Source organism: Tyto alba, unplaced genomic scaffold, assembly GCF_018691265.1.
Source record: "Tyto alba isolate M040663 unplaced genomic scaffold, T.alba_DEE_v4.0 Super-Scaffold_2, whole genome shotgun sequence".
Taxonomy (NCBI): domain Eukaryota; kingdom Metazoa; phylum Chordata; class Aves; order Strigiformes; family Tytonidae; genus Tyto; species Tyto alba.
The window spans coordinates 56,732,032-56,756,236 of NW_024881282.1; the positions used below are offsets into that span (position 1 = coordinate 56,732,032).

The window sequence follows — 24,205 nt, forward strand, 5'->3', positions numbered from 1 at the left end:
ATCTGATACTAAAACTAATTTTACAGTTCTTGAAAAAAGAAACTGCAAACACATGGGGCAATCCTTGGCTGATGCCATGACTTCAGAGACTTCCTTTTCTAATGGTGCTACACTTAATTTACATCTCCCGAGCTCTTGCCCATGCTAGCACACATCACCAGCTCTGATGGCTGTGCGTGGACAGAATGTCTTTGAAGGATTTCCTACATGTAGGGAAGAGAAGTTTAAATAAGTAATGCCTGAAACCCCCTGCACTTACCTCCATGACAATGATGAAAGCCAGCTTGGCTGCAATGACGTGCCAGTAGTATATGTTGTGCTCATATTGGTGCTGGTGACCCGGAGGGTAGCGGAGATCTCGGTATCTGAAAGCAATATTGGAAAGTCAGGAGCTAGTCTCAGGCACCTCTGCAGTACGTCACTGTGGCCAGAGGATGGAGCAAGATATATCCCTGCTTAATGCATCCAGGAACAGCTAGCTGCATGTAGCTACAGTAATGGGTAAGATCGTATCTGCAGAATAAACTATATTTGGCTGAAATTTCCTCTTTTTTTTTTATTTTTTTTTTTTTTTTAAAAAGAGTATCCATTATGAGAAAACCAAAGTAGTAAAGTAATAATTTTCGGAGTAGCACAAACTCATGGGTGAATACTTCCACTCAATTCTGACGTTCAAAATACACTGGCTTTTACTGTGTTTTAGCATTTCTTACTGGGTATTAGTAACCGAACTAGATTATTTAGATATTAAAAAATTATATTTATTTTTGTTGTTGGAAAAGAATGGTTATTTGACACACTTGCCTGCATGTTGTTACGTTCCTGAACCAGGGGGAAAATGGCTTGCTTGCATTCTTGAAGTCTGATATATTGAAGACAGAAAGTGTACTGTTTATATACCCTTTCATAGTGTGACTGCTGTGACTCCCATAAGGAGGGACCGAAAAGGACCAGTAATAAACCAGACGAGGAATCATATCAGATGTAAAAGCAATGATCATAGCCTGCATTGAAAAAGACAAAAACCCAAAGCAGTGTTTAAGAAATAAGCCTTAGTATGCATGGCTTTGCCATATACTTAGTATCTCAAAAGTAACAGTATGAGCTAAAAATAGAAAATATGTGCTTTTCCTGTTAGTGGTTCCCTCTAAATGAGCACATAGTCATTCAAGGGGATAAAACAATCTCTTTCTGGAATGTACACTCTGTATGTTTTTTAAATTATGCTAGCTCTGCTGGATACCTTTAAAAAGTTATACTATAATACAGTTTTTCCCTCATGAACAGGCAGTGGAGGTCAGCAGTCAAACTCACCTTCAAGTACTCTAAAGCGACCTTCAGCAAACATACTTGCTATCAGATGTACTTATGAGATGCTTAAAGAAATCCTGCCCGATGAAGCTCATGGAAACAATGGAATAGTCCTTCAGTAACAGAAAATTAAATTTCACCTGGAATCCTGAATTTTGAGTAAAGGAATTAAATAAATTATATATATATAGATGATCCACCCCTGACCCTAGAAACATCCCATTCTTTCTGAGGTGCTAGCCAGCCCAAATTCATATTGGCAGTTGTTGCCTCATAAGTTGCAATGTCAGTACATGTGAAAACTGCTATTGATGCCAAGATATTTTTTTTTAGTAGCAGCTGCATAGTGCTGTTTTTCATATGACGCGACCATTTGTTTTTATCTTTCTCCCAAGAGAGTCCCTGTCCTACTCAGTCGGCTAGTCATAAACTGGGTAGGAAATTGGATCCGTGGGTTTGTTGTGGGAAGACTTTTCTAAACTCATGAACTTCCCAAAACATCCTATTCTGGAGGACAGGTTAACTATGTTTAATCCAATCTCCTCCATTGTTATTGCAAATTCAAAAGCTTTCCCTCTGAGAAAGGCTTTCCACTGGCAAGATCTGCAGTTGAGTGCCTAGCAAGAGGCTGCCTGGCCAGTTCATGATGACAGGCATCTCTGGTGCCCAGCATCTAGGAAGGAGTGAGAGCTGCACTCCAGGGCTGAAAGAACAGTCTTTTGTCCCATGGCAGGGGAAAAAGCCACTTGACAACATGGGTGTAAAGAACTAGGGCAGAGACATGGAGGATAAAGTTGTGAAGTAGGAATCCAATGGGATCAGGAGGAGGGACGTTTAGACAGAGATGCATAAAAGGGGCAGAAAAAAGTCATAGGGAAGTCGTGGGACAGGGAAAGGGGAAAAGTTAAGCAGCAATGGGTAACAGAAGGACATAAGACCTGGTGAATTTTATTCCCCTTCATGCCAGTCTGTGGTTCATGCAGTTTGTATTTCCTTATTTTCATGAGATGGGGCAAAAATTGTCCACCTTCATGCAGCATTCCCAGCAAGACAGCCCCAGCCTGAGGAGCTATTTGTAACAGTTGTAGAAAAAAGGGAAGGGGAGAGAGGAGAAAGGGTGAAAAAAAATGTAGACACCTCTTCTACAGTTCCTCAAACAATGATTTAGTGGCAGTGCTAGCTAAGGAAACGACTGTCCCTCCACATGTGCCCTGTGCTGGCTCCAGTGTTGCTGCAGCTGGGCAGCAGATCCGATCATGGTGCTGATCTGGCTGGGAATTCCCGCCGGATCCATTCCCTGATCCGGTTCATTATGGTTTTGTCAAAGTGCTGGTGCCAGCACAACACAAGAGACAGCAGCAAGGGGAAAAGACAAGGAAGGGAGAGGGCAGGGACCTGAAAAGGGGGCAAGACCCACCCCATCTCAAGTAGCACCACTGCCAAAGGATCAACACTATCTTAATATGTTCCCTTTTGAGTTGGCTTACTTTGAAGTACTGGAAAAGCTGAACTCTAGTTAAGACAGAAGTTGCAGAAACAATACTTTTGAGACCCTGGTCCAAGTTCTATATTTGGTTCTCCAGAATATTGCTACAGTTGAGTTCAGTTCAGAAAAAGTTAATTTGACTGCTAAGAAAGAAAGGGAAGCATCCTAAGACTAAATAAACTAATTTAAAATTTTCAAGGATAAGATTTTTTTGTTTTGTACTGTACTCTGTCTTAAGTCAAATGTAGTTGGCATGCGCTTTTAAAAATTGTTTTTAAGCATTACATGACAGTGTGAAATGAAGTGAAAATTATGTGTTGTTTATATTTACATGTAGAGTAGGTGTTTTTGGCTGACAAGAAATATATATTATTGTGCCTTGCAGTTAGACAACCTCACACCTAAATTACTCTGTTTTTAAATGAAGCACAAGCATAGAAAATTTTAGTTAAATATAATTCCTTTCTGTTCTTTAGCTCACCCAGTCAGATCATAAATGAACTAATAGCAACTGAAATGAACTAAGGCAAAAAAATCCCTTCTCCCTTTGGACCAAATAAGTTTGATGCTGCTTCTTTGTACCATGTAGAAAGATCCTGGAATATGGTATTTACACAACTTAATATTTGCTCTTACTGAATTTTTTTGCAAGGCCCCAGGTTTCTTATCGTGCTAAATTTGAACCCTGTCTCACTCCTCCCTCTCTCAGAATGATCTCCAGATGTAGTCCAGAGAGCTGCAAGGACAGAAATACGAAAGCTAATCTTATGGTGTCCTCTCAAAGGAAAAACTTTTTTCCTCCTGAATTATGGGCTGCATTTCAGCGTATTGCACTGGAGAACAAATAGCACATTCTCTGCTTCCCGAGCTTTACTGCACAGTTTTCCATTTGTACCATAACTAATTAAAATCAGTCTTCAAATCAACAACAGATGCTTTGTTATCATGCAATATCAAGTCCAGTGCCTGAGCCTCAAGTCTCAAAACTGAGTTTTGTGCAAAAGTTTCTTGCAAGTTACTAGCTGGTGTTACAAAGGTAATGCATGAAGGAGAAGGTGATACGCTACCCAAGTCTAATCATCTGTAATAAGTCACATAGAAGAGAAGAAACAGTTTCTGCGTACTAAGGAAAAATCAAGTCAGGTACGGTAAAGGAAAGATTGATGACCTGTACTAGATTTTGGATGTCAAACAAGAAAAAACATACCTAAAGGAAGAAAACTGCTTCTAGCATTTGCTCTAGTAAATGGCTTTATGGCAAGAATTACTGATGTCCTTACAACACCTGCAGCAGGGACTTTTGAACGTGACGATCTCTGGTGCTGTGCCCCTGGCATTCTAATAGCCCCACCGATGTCAGTGGCAAATACACTGCCTTCACACTGACATTAACTGTATCTAGCCCGTGAGACCTCCAAAAAGGGTGATTCTAAAAGTAACATGCCTGCAGTTAAAAGCCACATGAACACTGGGACTGAGTGCCTGTCAAGGAGGACAGAGAGTAAAGCCAAGCTGTAAACATGCTTTTGCACATCAAGGACTCCATGTTTTCAGCGATGCCTTGAGGGGTGTAGCACAAAAGGAGGAATCTGGAGCGGAAAAAAGTTGCAGAGCTCAGATTAGCCTCAGGTGGGCTGTGACTGGGCAGAGACAGACACCTATTGCTGGGTCATTTATCTGCAGAAAGCAGGGCGTGAATATGTTCCTAACAGAAGTCTACACATGTCTTGAGTCACCATAAGGTCATCAAAGCCACTTTAACTCTTCACTGAATATTATAAGGACTATGACTAAGATACTCATAACAATATTTTAAAGTAATCTTAAGATATCTATCCAACTTTTTATTTCATAGAGGTATTACAAGATCCAGCTGGACTGACTAGGAAAGACAGCTTATCCAATAGTACAATATGCTTGTTTTTCTTCCAGGACATCAGAAACTTTTTTGCCTTTTATTTTATGTTTTCTAGCAGCATCATTCAAAAGAAGATATTAATGCATCAATAATGTTGTCTCTACTCCTAGCTATGCAAGATGAAGCTATGCTTCAGCTGTGAATTTACATTATCTGCTGGGATTTGCATAATTTGCTGAGTTATCATTATCAATTTTTTGCACAAGCACTAAACCAGAAGAGCCCCAAAGTATCTCTGGTGCCACCTGACATTTCTAACAATCTGAACATGTGTTACCAAAGTTGTTTTTTTTTTTTTTTTTTTTTTTGTTTTTAACTTTAACATCAGATTTACTAGCAGGCCTTGGATGTTCACATGCCTATGGAATGGCTGGATTTATGTTTGCCTTCCCTCAGCAGTGCAGTGCGAAACAGATGGAGCATATGCTCAAGCTTGTTGTCTGTCTCCCAGATTCTTTTGTAAATTTTCCATCCTTGAGTTCCCTTTTTTCTTCTGACATTTCTCTGTGCTTAATTCTCTGCCTTTATTTCCTCCTGAGTCTCCTCCCTACAGCCTAGCTATGTTTACCATACCTGTTGACTTGCTATAGTGCAAAATAAAGTTCTGAACAAGAAAAATGGCCATTTTGGGAGACCTTCAAATACCTGAAAATATATCTGGTAGCTGAGGCCAACATATAAAATTTTCCTAATCACTGAAATCTACCTTGGGCTCCTATTTCTATATGGTACCATACCCATCCCCCCCCAATAATGAAAAGAAGCTACTGAGAAGATGATAACCCAATAGGCAGTCAGGTCATGGAAGCTCATATATCCATTCTTCAAAAATAGCCTTATCCTTCCAGGGGCAAAACAAAGACTTCTTAAAGTGGGAGAAAAAAAGAGAGAGGAATCTGCAGGGACACTCATCTGGGTGTGGGAAAAGAGGGTGCACACACCTGTCCCTATATTACTTCTGTAAAGCAGAAACCCTGGGGTTGAGACCTCAAGCCAGCCAAGCACTTATTGACTCTAAAAGGTGCCTGAGATATAGGAAGTTCATGTCATATTTAAATTTGAATGCTCTTTTACTTGAAGTAAGTCCCCTAACTATTGACTTAGTATCTATAGTAGAAAGCTCAGCTCCATCTTCTTCCTTTTACCCAAAGTTCACCATTCTCCAAACAGGCAGAGCCTCCTGTGAAAGCTTGGGCTAAGATGTACTATTGTCTTCAGACTCAGTTGCTTTCTCCAGATACTCTTACTGAGCACAGTAAGGTACTATTACTGCAAGGAGGAGGTCCTGGAGGAAGTGACTACCTTTCAAAAGGGATCCCTGATCTCACCGATAACAGTAGAAAATGGTGACGTTGTTGAAAAGGGCTATGAACCATGGACAGCCTGCAGTGCTACTGTTCCTGCAGAGGAAACCAGTGGTCACTGCTCTTTTAAAAAAAGTCAGCACTGAGAATTTTTTGCAAGATAATACGTATTAGATATCATTTAAGATTAAGCAATCAAATAATTCACAGTGGTAAAGTCCACTGGATTATTTTTCTTTACACAATGCAACCTATGTATAAGATCTTGATGAATTCATGATATGGGAAATCTGGAAGGTCTGAATTTCATAGTTAGGAGTTTATTCATCAGAAAAAAAAATCTAAATATTTAAAATAAACTATTTTTAAAATAATTTTAAATTCAACTGAAAAACATTAATTTGCAGATTCTCGGAAAATTCATTCTGATCTTTAAGGGTAAGTGCTACAATTTTGAGCACACATCATATTTTTAAGTACACAAAAAAGAAGCTGGATTTCTGTTTTAAGTGCAAAATTGTTTAAAGCCAAATTCACATATGAAGGCATTGACCGTAAGTATTGTAACAATTAGAAACAACAATCAATTATAACTTAGCTAAGCTGCAACTTATTTTTGTCCAAATTCATGCATTTAGCTGTAGACTGTCCAGAAAGATCTCCGTATTACGTGCTGTAATTTTAGGAAATATGCGCTATAGCCTTCATATGTAACAGATTTTTCTGAAGACTCTAGCAACTCTAAATAAAATTTATTTTCTTTAGATATAATATTTTAGACAGCAGCCATATTCTGTTTGTAAAATATCTGGAAAGTAAATGAGAGCCTATTTCGCAGGGGCTGAAGTCTCAAGGGACCGATGCTGGTAATTCATTTAGGATCATTTAAGTGCTACATTGCCACACGTGACATTCCCACATTTAGGTGTAACACCAGCAGCGAAGAAGGTATTTTACTTGTTGCAGTTGTTGGCACCGTACTTACGTTGGTGACCACCGCCAGGATGGCTATGCCTTGCATGATGGGCTGCCAGGCGCCGATGTCTTGTGCCTTCTGTGGAACCATGCGCCTGAACTGGGTCGTCAGCTTCCATGCATCCAGCCGGATTTCCAACATGTTGTTAATAAGAGCCAAGAGAGGAGCCAGGGGGAACGATGCCACAAACAGAGTGACAAAACCAAACTGTATAACTGTCAAGGGGAGAGGTTACATACATTGATGAGTCTTTCACTTACTGGAGATAAGCATGTATGAGCATGTATGCTTTATATACTCCAGCTGTGGGAGTGAGAGACAAGAAAGAGTTCCTAGTGAATCATCTGTATGAGAAAATAGGAGCACAACAGTACTGAAAAAACCTGCTAGGTAAAGAAGACAGGAAAATGTTACAAGTCATACCACACCAAGAGGAACTTTCCTGGGTATTTAAACATCCATTTCTTTCTTATATCCTCATCATGAAGACCTGGAAATCTAGTGACTATCTGTCCCAGTGCTGTGCTGGGAAGCCTGAACAACCATCTTATTGGTGTCCAGATGCTGTGACAAATACACTGGCAATGCTGTGACAGAATGGATGGTGGCAACAAACCGGAGATCTGCCGGTTCTCAAGAAACAGCGACAAGTCCTGGTGACTGCAGAACCCTAGCAGAACAGTCTGACCCAGGGCTCTGCTGTACACCACCAGAACATGGCAGTGGCCTGCCTTCTGGATGTATTTCCCAGATGACGGGGCAAAGAAGCAGCAGTACTCCTCTTTGTACAATCACATGCTGTTTCCGAGTTACAAATTGGATTAAGGCGTAGCTGCTTAATAAAAGCATGTGAAACTATCTGTAAGGGCTCATCAAAACTTGACTTGGAAAACATTTATGTCTCTTCTGTCTATACGCTTATTAAGCATTGATTGTATAAAGATTTTCTTTATGACATGTTTGCATCCAGCACTGGTAGTGAATCTGAACTGAAGTGCTACTTACCCATTTCAAGATACTCATAAAACAGTCCAAGTTTTCCAATGGGCTGCAGGTGGTAGTCCTGTTCCCAGCGTGGAACAACTTTTTCTGATCTAGCAGCTGCACAGTATCTTCCGATTAGATTCTTTACCCAACTATCAACCAGAGAGAAAAAGACCACTAACATTGGTAAAATAACCTAAAATATTCAGTAAATGGAAAAAAAGTGACATTTGTGCTGTTATAGCTTTGAACAATGGCTTTAGTTATTCTTGAATTACTAAAAAATTCCTTCAAACATAAGTATAATCTTCTGTTGTCTTATCCTGAAAGCAGTTATTTACAACCATAAACAAGAGTGTAAAAGGGCAATATTTCAGAACCATAGTGATTTATACTTATGTTGTACAGGTGAATGACCACATAAAATTCAAAGTAACAAGAAAACTGAGTCAAATATAGGCCTGTGGTTAGATGGATTAATCTCTTCTGATAACAAAATCCACAGAATCACAGAATGGTTGAGGCAGGAAGGCAACTCTGGAGGTCATCTGTTGCAACCCTTCCTTGCACAGACAGGGCCACCTAGAGACAGCCACCCAGGACCGTCTCCAGATGGCTTTTCAATATCTCCAAGGATGGAGACTCCACAACTTCCCTGGGAAACCTGTGCCAGTACTTGGTGATCCTCACAGTAAAAGGTGTTTTCTTTTTTTCAGAGGGAACCTCCTGTGTTTAAGTTTGTGCCCATTATCTCTGGGCCTGTCACTGGGCATTAGTCATGGAGATTAGACTGCCTCCCTCTTCTTTACTCTCACCCTTCAGGTATTTGTACACATTGATGAGATCCCCCTGAGCTTTTTCTTCTCCACACTGGACAGCCCCAGCTCTCTCAGCCTCTACTCATATGTGAGATGCTCCAGTCCCTTAATCATCCTTGTGGCCCTTTGATGGACTTTATTCAGTATGTCCATGTCTCTCTTGTACTGGGGGCCCCAGAAATGGATACAGTACTCCAGGTACTGTGTAGAGGGGAAGGATCACTTTCCTCAACCTGCTGGCAACACTCTTCCTAATGCAGCTGAAGATACCATTAGCCTTCTTTGCCATATGAGCACATGGCTGGATCAAGTTCAACTTGGTGTCCACCAGGACCCCCAGTCCCTTTTCTGCCAAGCTGCTTTCCTGGTTTTCTGCCAAGCTGGGTGGCCCCCAGCATATACTGGTGCATGGGGTTGTTCTTCCCCAGGTGCAGGACTTTGCACTTCTCCTTATTGAATTCTATGGAATTGTTGTCATCCCATTTCTCCAGCCTGCCAAAGCCCCTCTGGGAAGTATCAGAACCCTTTGACTTACCAGTTTGGTGTCATCAACAAACTTGCTGAGGGTGCACTCTATCCCCACATATAGATCATTAACGATTATGTTAAACACGATGGGACACAGTGGTAATCCCTGGAGTACACCGCTAGTGACTGGTCTCCAACTAAACTTCATGCCACTGATCACTACCCTCTGGGCCTGGCCATTCAGCCAGTTTTCAGTTTACCTCATTGTCTGCTCATCCAGCCCATACTTCAATAGCTTCTCTACAAGGCTTTTATGAAAGATGTTGTCAACAACCTTACTGAAGACTCAGTAGACAATATCCACTTCTCTCCCCTCATCTACTTAGCCGGTCATTTCATCATAGAAGGTGGGTAGGCTGGTCAACCAGGACTTTCCTATGGTGACTCCATGCTGACTACTCCTGAGTACTTTCTTGTCCTTTATGTGCCTGGAAATGGTTTCCAGGATTAGCTGCTCTTTCACCTTCCCATGGATTGAGCTGAGGCTGATCTTCTCATCTGAAAGGCTTGCATGAGAATTTAAGAAAAACTGATGAGCAGGCTGTAGGCATTTTCAGCAAAGAACCATATTCAAAAATAGGGGGGGTCTATCACAGAGAAAAAAGCCAAAATGGTTCTCTTTATACTTGCAGAGATGCAGAATGAGTGAGCAGTTAAGAACCAGATCCAGAGGTAATACTCATAATTTCAACACCTAAATGTTACTTGTCACCCTGGGAAGCAAATTAAAAATTCTGGTCAGATGAATGCATTTCCTATATACAGAAGGGGGATTCAGTTGTCTATGGCTGGAGCTGACATCTGCAGGCATGTTCAGTCTAGGGACCCTCCCCAGGATAAAAAGGTGTTGAAAAGAAGGATAGGTCAACAGGTCCATCCTGCAACCAGCAGTATCTATGGAGCACTGGAGTCTGAAGGAACTGTATCTCAGCAGAGCACCCTAGTCTCAACCTACACAGCATTTATGACCTACACAGTATTTACTGAAGTGGGATCACTGTGCAGCGAAAGAGCACAATTTGTGGGCTTGGAAGAACCACAGCCAGAGGGAATACAATGTCATGGGCTGGTGCTTATCGCATTCAGGAGGGCATGAGCAAACTGAGAGTTCTCTACTCCAAGCAACAGAACAGTCACTGATCATCATAAAATAAGGAACAAGTACTGGAAGAAGGAACTGAGTCTTGGATAGTGTCTTAACACAAATTAAATGGAGGTCATTTGTGGTTAGCACTGCTTATTGTTCACATTAAAACATGACCTTCCAGAGATCTGCCCCACTGAAAGAGAACATATAGACACTGTGAATGTCAAATATGACTGTAAAACTAAATAAGTTAAATTAGTAACTTATGCATGACTTTTAGAAATCCAATGTATAACAACAAATCATTCCACTCAATATTAACCAACAGTCTTTAGTTTAATATTTTCAGAGCTTTTATTGCTTCAGTTTTAAATATCCTGAAACACAGTGATTCTGATTTGCAGAGGAAGGAATAATTTCTGATTAGAACTAAAATCAGTCAAAATGACAGAGACAGGAGCTCAGAGCTACCAGACTGAAAATACCCAAACTGTCTAAAAAGGCCCCAAAAGACTAGTCTTATTCTTTTAGAATACAATATATGTCTATCAAATTTAGTGACCAAATGCCTGAACACATCAAGCAAAAGCAGTTTTTTTCAAATATGAAAATAGATTACTTAATAGTTTGAACTTACGGAAGAAGCACTTCTTGAATGTTGTTCCAGATTGCTTTACCTCCTACTATGATGGCAAGCTGAGTTGTGAGTTCAAGGAGACATCCTCCTGGATCACACTGAAAGTTGGGAGAGACATGAAAAATTTTTGACATTGGGTAATTTCTCAGGCTGAAGCATTTAAAGTACTGCATTCCTGGTTTATTATGGTAACATTTCTTAAAGCAATACAAAAAGACTATTTAGACAAACCTTTCCAATAAGGTATTCAAAAGCCAATTCCAGGTCACATATGATAGGTTGAGAGGATATTAGTGAAAGAGTGAAATACCAGGTGAAGTCATGCAGCTCTGTATTGTGCTGTTACCAGGCAAGGGCCACCCAGCGGAATAGGAATGTTTCCATTGATATTCTCCCCTTTCCATGTGCCAATTCACAGATTGTTGGACCACGTGAAAATAAGCTTGTCTGCGTACATGTAATAAATTTCTAAGCCCAACTAGTCTTGTGTTATATTTTTTTATGCTAGGGGCTACTAAGGAGGCAATTGGTTTGAGAGGCAGTCACTTTTTGAACCCTCATATTCAGTATGTACAACTATGTTATACACTCTTAACTGCAGCAGAATAGCTGGACTAATGGCTCCTGCTGTTCAAAAACAAATGCTATCATACATTCTTACCTCTTCATTGCGATACTTTCCTAGCCAATAAACTGGATTTCCAGGGTGACCTACAAATTTACCCTTAAAGAAGGCTATGTAGAAGCATGAAGAATAGTAGTTGACAAACTGGAACAAGAACATCTTTGTTGTCAGACTGTTTTCATAATCCGTCTGTGTCCTTGGAAGCTCTGCAATTAAAATAAATAAATAAATAATTAAAAGCCAACCTACAAGTAACCTACAAGCTGCTTTAGAGCCTCAGTTTGTAAAGTATGTGTATACCTTGTATTCCTTAATATGACTGAGACCATTATAAATTAGTTTGTACAAAATCTCCATGTACGCTGTAACCATTATGATAATTGTAAAACTATATGGGTTGTAAAAGGAAAGAACTTGTTCCCTGACAATAAAGAAAAAGAACAAGCAAAAATTCTGATAACTCAGGGAAAAAAAGGCACCGAAATCTAACACACGCAGGAAAGATGCAAATGTAACACTTTGAACTGATGAAACAGTATTAAATGAAACTATATTAAAACACCGCACTACTTCACACATCTAAAGTAAAATAGCTACTTTAATGCTGATGGCCTGGATATAAAGAATAATAACATTTGTGACTGTTTATCTATTTAATAACATGGGAATAGTATCTAGCTTTGGAACAGTGACCTTATTTCATTTATTTACAAGAAAATAGCTATTTTCCCCATAAACAAAAGCTAATGTAATTGAATGTGTTATGCGTTACTGATCTGTTTTCATAAAGCTTGGTTATTATAGCAATTTTCTTTGCTTTGTCTGTTTCACAAGCACAAAACTGTAAACAATTGATCTCTCATGCTGGCTATACAAGGAGTTTTCAGGCAAAGACCTGAATATCATATTCCTTTGATATTGAGAAAATCTGTGTTTGAAAATTTCTAGAAGGTATTTTGTGATTTGGTGGGAAAGTTCTGAAATATGTCGTACAGGTGTTCATTTATTGGAATTCTTATTATACATATAAATGCTACTTTTTCTTGCTATTTTACTCCCAGTTTATATCTGAGGTACAGCAGCATCATACCGAAGTCAGTAATCAGGATTGCCACTTTTTCATAGACAATGTTGAGAACCATAATGATAATAAAGCTGATGAATGAAGCAGTTACTGAAGTGGCTGTCTGCGGAGTCAGGTACTTGCGGATTGCCTCCGTTCCATTAATGTGCTGTGACAACGTTGCAGAAAACACCAGGAAAACCGAGAGTCTGTAGACAATGATTCCGATAACTGAAGCAATAATCAAAAGAATCTGCCAAGGGAATGCAAGAAAGATGTTAATATTGAACCACTGGCTTTGGGAAAAAGGGAGTTTGAAATACTTTTTACAACAGGCAAAAGGAAACCTATTGTGTGCCTGTCATTCCAACACGTAAGATGTTTGCAAGAGGGTGCTTAAATAAGATAGAATGCAATAAATTTAGAATCCATAAAAGAAACATTTTTTTCATGCAGCATAGTCAATCTGCAAGAAAGAAGAGAGATGGTCTGGGTTATGACTAATAACGAAGTTTGTACCAATGTGAGAGAAGATTATGAGATGCGTAATCAAATCTTACGCCCTGAGGCATGTGATGGAAGAAATCTCCCTCTTTTGACATTGGGCAATTGTCAGGATGGCAGATGTAGTAGGAAGTCTGCTTTGATTATGGAGGTGGTTGCACCTTCTCTTTCACATGGTAATATTATAGACTACAGACACCTCATAGGAATAGACAAATTTTAAGACAAGTCATGTAATCTGCAGGAGTTGTAATAATGATCCATGTACCCCATCATGCTTGTCATCTCCTCTTTTTCTGCTTCTCCTCCTGCTTTTATTTCTTGCTAGTTCTCTAGCTATTATTCAGATTGAGGTCCATAGAGCAGTGAATCTTTTTTTTCACTATCTCTGCAAACTGCCATGAATCCACCTACCTCCCTCTACCCTGCACGCAATGAGTGTAGTAATTCAAATGACAAACCCAGACCTAATCTCTTCCCTTCAACCTAAAGTCCTGCCTATTGAAATCCAACAGCAAGCCAGTATTCTATCCTTTGTGTTTCAGGCGTGTTAACGTTGAGGCCCTCCTGGGCTTCCAGCCACCGCTCTATCTCCTATCTGTCTTGAATAACCTAGGATGAGGTCCTTTCCAGCTGCTGTTTGTGCTACAGGCGAGGAGGACATGCAGCATGATAAAACACCGAGCTTTTCAAGGCGACCTCTCTGGGCATGCTTATCATGTTATATATTGTTTCATGGGTGACCGGACTGCTTTCAAGTGTTAGTTCTAATTAAAGCTGTGGCTCTGGAAGATTAGAGAGCACCCAGCTTTGCTCTGTTGAGTGAAACGAAAAACCTGAAAGAGTCCCAGGACTGTGAGACATGATATTGAAACAAAGGACTGGAAAAAGTAGGATAGAAACTGGCAGAGAGGAGAGCATATAAACCAAAGTCTTTTCCCTGTTGCTCCCACCACCAACCCAAAAGCAAAGACATTTATCTTAAAATAATGAGGGAAAAAACAATGGACCACATTTGCCAGCATAACTCACAAGCTACAGCTGCAGGATATTTTAATATATATTTTCTATTTATTGTATGCTAATGAGTATTCTGTGACTACATCTACCTTCTTCATGTGGGTCCATACCTTATGGTCTCGGTTTATGCATCAGATGGAAATCCAGCTGAACGTGTTCCACTGTTAGCTTTTGTTCAGTTCAGGAGGGTCTTTTTTTATACACTTACTAGAGAAGTAAATTCATGAGGTAGAAGAACAAGAGGATAACTTTACCCAGAAGAAGACTGCACTTGTACAGAAAGTCACCCGTATGCACTTCCCACAGGCAGTGTATGGCACATGTTCTTCTTGCTGTAAAAGATTTAAAAACAGATCAAGAATGCACCCAATTTTTTTTTTTTTTTTTTTTTGCATACTCCAATTAAAACCTCTATGAATTGAGGACAGAAAAAAGGAAAGAAGTCCTTCATTTTGTTTCCTTTCCTTCTTTGTTATCCTGGAACTGACATTTATTCATGATCTCAAAAGTCTTGCCTGATTGTAGTTATCTTTTTTTTCTGCCAGTTCCAAGTTAAAAATGACTTCCACAGAAATCGAGTGTCCTCAGATCTTGCTAAGTTCAGCTACAACAGGGTGCATCGTCCTTTTGAATGGACCTATCCTTCTTGGCTGATCATGGCAACCGAGGTCATTACCGCTCAAACCCAATTGGCCAGAATTAGCAGGCACTAAAATTTTGGTCCCTAATCTTCATATTTCTCAATTTATCCCATAGGAACAACTGGATGGCTTTCCCAAGGAAAATGCCTACCTCAATATACTGATGTGAAAATTCACTGAGTCTTTATAGGATCTCTGAGGATCACAATCATTATGTTTTAGCATATTCTTCACTCTTTGAACTATCTAAAAGGAACTTCCTAGCTATGACTTTATAAGTTACAGTTGGCATAGGTTTATAAGCTTTTAAACAGAAACAGGTTTTTTGTAGTACAAGATATGAAAAGGAGATCTACCTAGGATAGTTTCAACTATGGCAGTTAATTTTGAAACTTTTCAAGTGCCCTCTAATAAACATTAGTATAATGTGGACAGAATGTTAAAACAATGCATATGATCAAATAAATGCCAGGGTAATATATTGACATAGTGAAGCTGAGCTGGAGTGAGCTACAGGAGCTAAAGATACTCAAAATGTATAATAAATAGATATCTAAACTAAGATACTCATAAATATTAATCCTATTTCATTGAAATGAGGATTATCCTTGTCCCTGTGAGTTTGTTGTTATTAATCATAATTGCATCCACATGCACTTAGAAACAATACCTATTTATACATGTTTCAAACATAAACATCTTTGGTTAAAAAAACAGTCTTGGCATGATATATAATGTAAAATTTTTCCCTCTATTTCACCCTTTTTTCCTGATGCATTCTTAGACAAAGATAGCAAATACTCTGTGATCTTGGCCTCTGGCAGCAACAGTGAATCATTTCTTAGGGGATTTAATAAAGTAGACTTAGTCTCCTAAGCTGAGGACAATGCCTACTTCTATTTATTTATGACACAGGAACCTTAGCAGTGCAAGCTCCTCAGGCAACTACTCTAAGTTGCCTACAGTTAGGTATAAATTCTCTCCCACCCATCTGTGTTTTATAAGTTCACTATTTCCAGGCCAGCTTACCAACTCTCCTTGAAGCACTGCTGATTTATACAGCTCCAGTGTAGATTCAACATTTTCATATTTTCCTCTTACAATACATCTATTGCAGTAGCCATCACCAGTTATCAAAATATTCCTTACCTGTGTGATTTCATTCATTACTACATGAGTACACCGAGCTTCATACTCCGGGCGAACTTGCTCTTCTTGCTCTAAGTACTCAACCGTATCCCATTCATACTCCAATTCAGCCTGCCGTCGCTTCCAAAACTCCAAAAACAAAGTAACTATCCAGAAAATAAACAAAATGAGCAATACCATGTGAGTACTGGACACTGCTTGACACCCTGGGCTATAACATGTGGCTCAGTTTTCCATAAAGATTTCCACAGACATGGAATAAAACCCTTATTATTGGCTAATGCAATGGTGAAAATAACTGGATCTACTCCTTTAGGCAATTATTGATTTGGATATATAGGTACTTTAATGAGTGAAACCTGAGGTAAACGGTGTTGTAAACACATGCTAAAGAATGCATATAAATTTATTTGCTTTCTGCCTAAGACTAGAATATGACCACTTTGGATTTCATCTTATAGACAACTTTTGAAAAAGTTTATCATGGGATGTGTAAGAAAGAAAATTGGTTGGATATGTGAAGACAAAATGCTAGAGAGTGCAGGACTTCTAGAAAAGCACAAATCTGTATGCCAAGAACTGCCACAGGTAAAAGCTTATATTTATTCAGCCTGCAATTTTTGTGTGGACAAACTAACAGTTTGCAGACTACAAGGACCAATGATGGTTCAGGCAAAGCTGCTTAAACACAGCTGTTATTCCTCCTCTGCTAGCATGGATTTAAAGGGGTTGCAGCTCTTTTTGCATGTCATGGAGCTTAGAAACTCTCTGGACCGGGCCAGGAGTTTCCCTGAAATGTGGTCCTACAGCTGGAAGCACTGGGGTACCATGTACAGAGATGTCTAAGTGGTACTGGCTAGACATGAATCCAGCCAAACTCATTATCTTGTCCCAAGATATTATGCAGGTAGATCTGGCAGCAGAGGCAATGGTGGACCCATCTGAGAAGGCTGGGAGGAGCTCAGGATGACAGGTGTTAATACCACACTCCCCAGTATACCAGGATGCTTTATTACTGAAGACAGTGCACCCTCAGATGAAGTTATTGATGTGGCTCTGTGGCACTGCCTCCAGGAAGAATTAATATACCATCACTGCACTCCTTATTATTCCCATTGTCTGGGAGTAATTAACCCTAAAAGTGTGTGTGGGTTTATTAGTTTGGCACCTCATTCTGAATGATGAAACTCCAGTGGCATGCAATTACAAGTCCAAATATTAAAGGTTATTTCCAAAATCAGGTGTGGTCAATAAATCCCAAAATGAAGCATTAAAAAAACTAGAAAACTCTGTGGGCTGGGCTGTTGTCCTGGGTTGAGTGAGTGGTGGAGTTTTTTTTGGTGGCAGGGGAGGGGGCTATCGGGGCGGCCCCCTGTGAGCAGCTTCTTGAAGCTCCCCCAGCTCCAAGTCAGCTCCACTTCTGTTTGGGAAATTGAGCCAATTGGCTGCGCCTCTGCAATAACGTATTTAAGAAGGGACATGGTGACGGGCAGTCGGACTTGTGAGGAGGAGTCGCTGCAGCTGCGTGAACACCAAGGTCAGTGGAGGAACGGAGGAAGAAAGGAGGGGGGAGGTGTGCCGGAGCAGAGACCCCCCTGTATCCTGTGGTGAGACGGCAGGGTGGCCCCCCTGCCACCCATGGAGATCTACGGTGGAGCAGACATTGATTTGTGGCCTGTTGTTCCTGCTCGAATGATCAAGGTTCTGTGCCCGAAGAAGGCCGGGGTCTCATGGGAAAAGGTAGCCCCACTGCTGTAATTCAGCACTGGGAGGATTGCAGCGTGCAGGGGTGTCCCACACTGGAACAGCTCGGGAAGGGCTGCAGCCATGGGAGGGAATTTAGTTGGAGAAAGTTAGTGACCCATGACGGAGCAGTGTGGGGAACGCTGCGGCCCATGGGAGGAATTCAAGTCGGAGGAAGTTTGTGGAGGACTGTCTCCTGTGAGAGGGGGACCACGATGGAGCAGGGGGGAACAAGTTTTGGACACTCCCCTCACCGAACATGAAGGAAGCGGCAGCACTGACTGCACCCCCCATTCCCTGCCCCTGCGCCACTGGGGGAGGAGGTAGAGATATCGGGAGCAGAGCTGAGCCCGGGAAGAAGGGAGGGGTGGGGGGAAGGTGTTCTCAAGATGTGGCAATGTTTCTCACTGTCCTACTCTGTTATGTGTTGTTAGTGTCTGTAATAAATGTATGTTATTTTTTTTCTTCCCCTAATGAGTCTGCCTTTTGCTCATGACCATAAAGGGGGATTTTTTCCTCATCCCAGTCCTATCTCGAACCCCAAGCCTGGCTCTCTGTCCCTTCTTATTGCCGGAAGAGAGTCGCTGCCTGGTGGTTGGCTGCCAACCAGGCCTAAACCACGACAGCTGTGAGATGCCCTTGGTATCTGCACATAGGCAAAACCCCAGGAAACCCTCCTCCCTTGATTATCCAGGGGCCTCTTTTACCAGGATTTCTCTGCTACTTCACACTTAGAAGCACAAAGGCCATTCCAAGCAGTGGGCTAGAGAATCGCATCTGCCTTTTCCTGCAGAGCAAGGAGATTATTCTTCCATGGACCTCTAACTGCTGCCCAACCCAAATCACAGGAAGCTACAGGCTATACTGATTTGTTCCAGCTGCAAATCCAGCTGCTGCTGGGGAGTCCAGAAGTGCAGGGCCCCCTACTGTGATAGCCTCTGTACTAACAGTGAAAGAAGGGCACATAACATGGGGAGAGCTCACTCAGCCCCAATACAAAGAAAACTTCTACTAGCTAAAGTAAGCCAGCAACCAAGCTGCATCTTTCAGAACAGGAAAGAAGCTGCTGCTGGATGTGACATTTTCCTTTTATTTTGAACCAGCAATTTTTTAACAGTGGAAACAAATGAAGTTTCAGAATCAGGAGATCCGAGTGCTGATTCCACATTGTGGTTTCCCCTTATGCGTGTCCCTCAACACTGCCATTCGGTAAGGCCCAGGCATTCTGTCTCTAAAGCTGTGTTGCCAAAAACTGAAAAGAAATGCCTCAGTTGGAGAACATTTGTTTGTTTAACTGATTTTGTTCAGGGAGGGGATCCAGTGATGGCAGCAAGTGAAGTGGAACAGATTCTTCAGGAGCTTTGCCAATCTAGTCATGCCATCACATGAGAAGTGGTAAAAGTGCTGGTCCAGATCATTAAAGCATAGAAGGTTAATTCCTGAGGCCAAATTCCCTGATGTTTTATAGTGCTTTGAGATCTTTGAAGGGAATATATTAAAAAAAAAAAAAAAAAGTAGTATGCAATTATTAAAAAGTGTGTTGATTATAATGATGCAATAATATATCTAAAAATCTAATATTATTTTAATTGTTTTGGACTAGGAGGTCTACAAAAGTATTAGAACGATGAAAATTACAGCTGGAATTGTACCAGGACCATGGGCCATTTGGATTCGGTACAATTTTGACTGAATTTCTGTAATACAATTCACCACTTTATATAGAGGACTTATGATAAAACTACTAATAGACCTTGCAGCCATCACTATAACCATGCAGCTTAACTTGATAATTATTACTCTTGGAACCATTCTTCAAAACAGGAAATACAATTTTCATTAAAAATCCAATTGCAAATAAATTAAATATTCAGATGACAGGAGAAGATTACATTAGTATCAAACTTCTAATTTTCTTTTATTTAGAGAATTTCTTGCTGGTATTTTGATTTTAGCATATATTTTGAAAGAAATATTCTTTTCAAAATGATATGTTTCATCTTGTATTTCTTTAAAGCAGTATCTATTTCAAAGTACTTTAGGTCATCATAGGATAATAAAAATACAATGTGTTTTACAAAGAAAGCAAATTATGTATTCTTGTCAGCCTACATATGAATTCAAAATGTTACAGGAGTTATTTTCTCTACAGTACCCTGTATATAGACCTAACATACCGCTAACTTTGGTAATTTCTGGATAAGGCAGTGCAATAAAAGCCAGTTAACAAAGTGGCTAATATGAAAAAAATGATACCATTTCTGGAAAAATAAACCTTGCTTAATCCCTTAAATACAGCACCAAGTGGCTTCACCCATGGGAAACATCCTGGTTTCAGATACATTTTCTCTGATAAAAGATAAATCTAGTGTTTGTAACTGCCATACTTTTTACAATCAGTTTCCTAAATAAAGAGGAGGAAAAAATTCCTGGGAAATACAATAAATGACTATTTTTCAATTGCCTTGAGCAGTCACACATCTGTTAATAAGCACAGGCAGCTCCGAAACTCTTTGGAAAATAACCAGCTCCTCCGCCAGATATATTTAAGCATGTGGTTGGCTCCTGCTGGATGAACATGAGGCAGCTCTAATCACTTCTTTCCGACTTTTCTCCAAGTCAAATGAAACAAAACAGACACTGAAGACCAACTTTTTTAAGTTGTACAATTTTTCATTTTCTTATGATGCTAAAAAAGAGTCTCCAGTGAATATATGTATCTTCTATGGAACTACCTACTGGTGAATTCCTGAGTGCTAGAAAATTAAGTTATTGCAAATTCATCCATGTTTTCTTGACTGATGCTGGAGGCTTGGCCGAAATTAGATGGCAAACCGCAGTTGTTAAAATCTACTTACCCCATATTCCCATAAATACTGCAAACACCAATGTTCCAAAGCTATCAAATATACAGAGTTTCTGGAAAAATGGAAAAGAAAAAAAGGCTTAAGATATAATTGACCATTTTTTTTTTATTATTCTACACTGACCCAGAACAGAAGCTGCTTACTGAACATGTTGATTTTTAGTTTTTATATAGTTTAATAAACAATCTTTATTGACAGTGTTTCCTCAATTTCTGTCAATGTACACCACCCTCCAGTAAATTAAAGAAATTAAATGCAAAGCCCAGAATTAAAAATATAAGCCAAGTATGCAGCAAGAGGATAGTAAAATGGTATGCTATCAAACTTCCTTCCATCTGTTGCATAGGAAGAGGAAAAACAGTGCTTCTGGTCTGGGAACTCAGTATAGAGTTATGTATTTTTAATACACCCACAAATAGGCAATGGACACATCTGGTTCTCATAAGCAGGATGATAACAAGTCAAGCTAGTTAGTAAAAACACATTCTGATGAGTTGGTTCCGTGGTCATAATTTGCCTTTTCTTTCCATCATAGCCTTTTCCCTATATTCTTATTTCTTTTGCCCTTTAAGTGCGCCGAAGCAACACATTAAAGCTGGGCAAAATATTTTTGATGAACAGCTGAAAAATTGGAGTTTTGGGAATGACTGCATCTATGGAAAGGAATAGCAAAAGGCTAACATTAGCCTAGTGAGACAAGGTAATGGAGAAAGAAAGCAAAGTTCCTCTAGACAGGAACTCAGAGCAAGAGTGGCTGTGTCACAGTTAGCAGAACATGTCATGGCCAACATCAGCCTCTCCTTGTACCTGTCTCCTCCTTGACAACATGAGTCAAATTCAAGGCATGGGTCCAGATAACTTCTTTGGTGAGGGAGGTGGCAGAATTCAGAAATGTCAAAATATGCTTTCAACTTTTCCTTGTCAAAATTGATTCATAGCTACTGAATCAAGACTCTAGTAATTGAACTTGCCCCTCTTGCCCCCCAAAAGGAAGAACTACCCCCAAATGAAACTGAAGTGTTTAATTTTCATTAAAATAACACTTTAGTCCTGTATCAAATATTTGGCAGCTATGTGAACTTAAAAAAAAAAAATTTTTTTTTTTTTCTCTTAGATCAAATTGGAGCAATTAATGTTGCTGGTTTTACTTTTCAAAGTTCACTCATTGTATCAAAAGGAACAACCATTTGCACAGTTCTAGCAATTCTGCAGGACATCAGTGGAGGAACAACATCATGTTATATGTATTACTAGAGAAATTGCAAGTAAAGTTCAATAGCACATCTATAAACTGTAAATGTAGTTACCTTGGATGAGTCACAAGTGATGGTGAGGTTCCAGTAGGTACATACTTTATCACACTGAGGGCACATTATGATATTACCTCCTACGTTTGGATCACATACTTCTTGGCTAAAAACAAAACTAGTCAGTCACTCACCAACATTAAACTCATTAGTCCTTTTTTGCAGATGATGACAGTAAAATAATCTCAGGGAACTGAGAAATAATTTACCAGTGATCTACTCTCAAGCATTCTGTCCCTCACCCCAGTAACACATCCCCATTTCCATTCTTAGTCGTCATCTCAAAAATGGATGAGATAGGAGGAAAATAATTTCCATCCATTCTATGTGGTGGTAATTCTCAAAACTGCTCACATGAAAAATATAACAACTCTTCAAAGATCTTATATTCTTCAAGAGGAAACCCACACTTGCATGCTCACACACACTTTCATAACAAGTTTGAGGGGAGAAGGAGGAGGACCACTGCCTACCAGAGCAAAGAATAGCTGCAGAACCAGAATGGCTACCTAGTCTTTGTGGGCTTCTAAAGAGGATCAGATTGGAAAGCGTGGGGCAGAGTGGGGCTGCTGGGGTGATTCAAGAAATGGCAGATCTGTCTCCTAAGAAATGGCAAAAGAGTTGCCATCTAACTAGTATGTACTAACCTAGCGTGGTGGAGGCTGAAAGGTGATGTAACTGCTTCCTCTAAATACACTAGTAGGGTAAACACCAGGGAGGGAGATGAACTATTTAATTAATTGATAATACTGGCATAAAGCTTAATAGGTGTAAATTTGCCACAGGAGTGGAGCTCTGGAACAGCCTTTCAGCATGTTTTATAAACACCCTTCCAGAAAGCAGTATACTGTGTAATGGCCTGTAGACAATTTGGCACAGTGACCTAAGTGTTTTTCCTTAGGTCATTGTGCCATGGTTGAATTTTGTCATGTTCTTATGAGGGAATCTGTGTCACGGCCGTGCCTCTTCTCCCAATGTATCTTGGGCAGCTGAAGCCCCCTGTGCTGTTGCCCTTCTCTCAGAACAGAGGAAAAAATTGTGAGGGTTTTATCAAGGTCTTTGAATATCTCCTTTAAGGATTACAACAGTGAAAATGTCTTGTTACAGCAATTTGTATTGACTTCTGATTGTCACTCTTCTTTGTGTTTCTATATCAGGTATGGTGGACCTAGTGCAAAATATAGATAAAATGATGAAATAACAAACTCTCAGATGTTTATTATTGTAATGGCCCATGGACATCCTTATTCTTATGTCATATTTTATGCCTTTACCTTCAAATACACAACCATTGCTCTCAGGCCTTTTCATTTTGACTCTTTTATCATACAGTGTCTTGCAAGCCCTGTACAGTCTCCCTCTCCAGGGGACCGATCAAAATTGCACGTGATATTAAAATAGGCCCGATCAGATACCTCCATGTGCAGTTGTTCTTTGTCAGGCATCCATACAGAAAACAGCCAACTCCTACAACTGCAGCCACGATCAGCATATTAGTGTAAAAGCCCAGCCAAGCAAAGTAGATTCCAATTTTCTCTCCATAGTATTTCCTGTGGAGGGGAAAGGTTTTTTCCTGAAATGCAAGTAAATTCACATTTCTGTTTCAAATTGCTCTTAATTTCATACATTTTCTGACAGTATTGGCATATTCCTCTGGTTTGAACTTTGGGATTGCAGAAATATTGCAGCTAGGTATTTCTACACCACTTTTATGCTTTTATAAGAGGATAGGAAGGGGTGGGGAAAAAAAAGGAAAAAGAGAGAAAGATCATACCTCATAAAGAAAAATTTCAAGTGGTTGCCTTTTCATGAATTGGCTTATCATGAAAACAAGCTCGAAGTATGCTCCTGTGCATGAGCTGACACAGGTGTATGCATCTGCCCTCAGAACTGAGCTGTCTGACATCTCCAAAACCAGAACTGCCATGTAAATTTCTAGTTCCCTCTGCATTAGTCCAGCCCCAGTCACACCAACCTGATGAAATCCAGGGGTTGCAGTTTGAAAATGTTTTTAGGATGAGCCCATTCTCTGTAGAGAAGATATCGTTCACTTGGGCAGTTAGGATCAGTTGACATGTGCCTAAAGCTAGACTGCAAAACAGAAAGAACACGAGAAGATACCATTAATCTAGCCAGCACAGACCAGCTCTCATCTCTGCAGACCCCATGCCATGATGCCAGAGCCTGGAATAGCCTTTTTGCCCAGTCTCACTGCAAGCCAGGAATAGGAGCTGAAA

The 24,205-nt window shown here is 40.1% G+C and overlaps 1 protein-coding gene across 1 annotated transcript in view; it reads right to left on the minus strand.

The window, feature by feature from the left end:
• Positions 1-24,205, minus strand: part of ANO6 (anoctamin 6) — a 76,986-nt gene that overhangs the window by 1,281 nt on the left and 51,500 nt on the right. Inside the window, exons 7-19 of the mRNA XM_033000036.2 lie at positions 23,944-24,059; positions 23,384-23,518; positions 21,969-22,074; positions 20,653-20,713; positions 16,052-16,197; positions 14,516-14,593; positions 12,765-12,990; positions 11,711-11,880; positions 11,050-11,147; positions 8,001-8,131; positions 7,005-7,210; positions 805-1,004; positions 260-365 (exon numbers count right to left, since the gene is read on the minus strand). Coding sequence (XP_032855927.2) covers positions 260-365; positions 805-1,004; positions 7,005-7,210; positions 8,001-8,131; positions 11,050-11,147; positions 11,711-11,880; positions 12,765-12,990; positions 14,516-14,593; positions 16,052-16,197; positions 20,653-20,713; positions 21,969-22,074; positions 23,384-23,518; positions 23,944-24,059 — 1,779 coding nt within the window. The remainder of the gene's footprint in view (positions 1-259; positions 366-804; positions 1,005-7,004; positions 7,211-8,000; positions 8,132-11,049; positions 11,148-11,710; positions 11,881-12,764; positions 12,991-14,515; positions 14,594-16,051; positions 16,198-20,652; positions 20,714-21,968; positions 22,075-23,383; positions 23,519-23,943; positions 24,060-24,205) is intronic.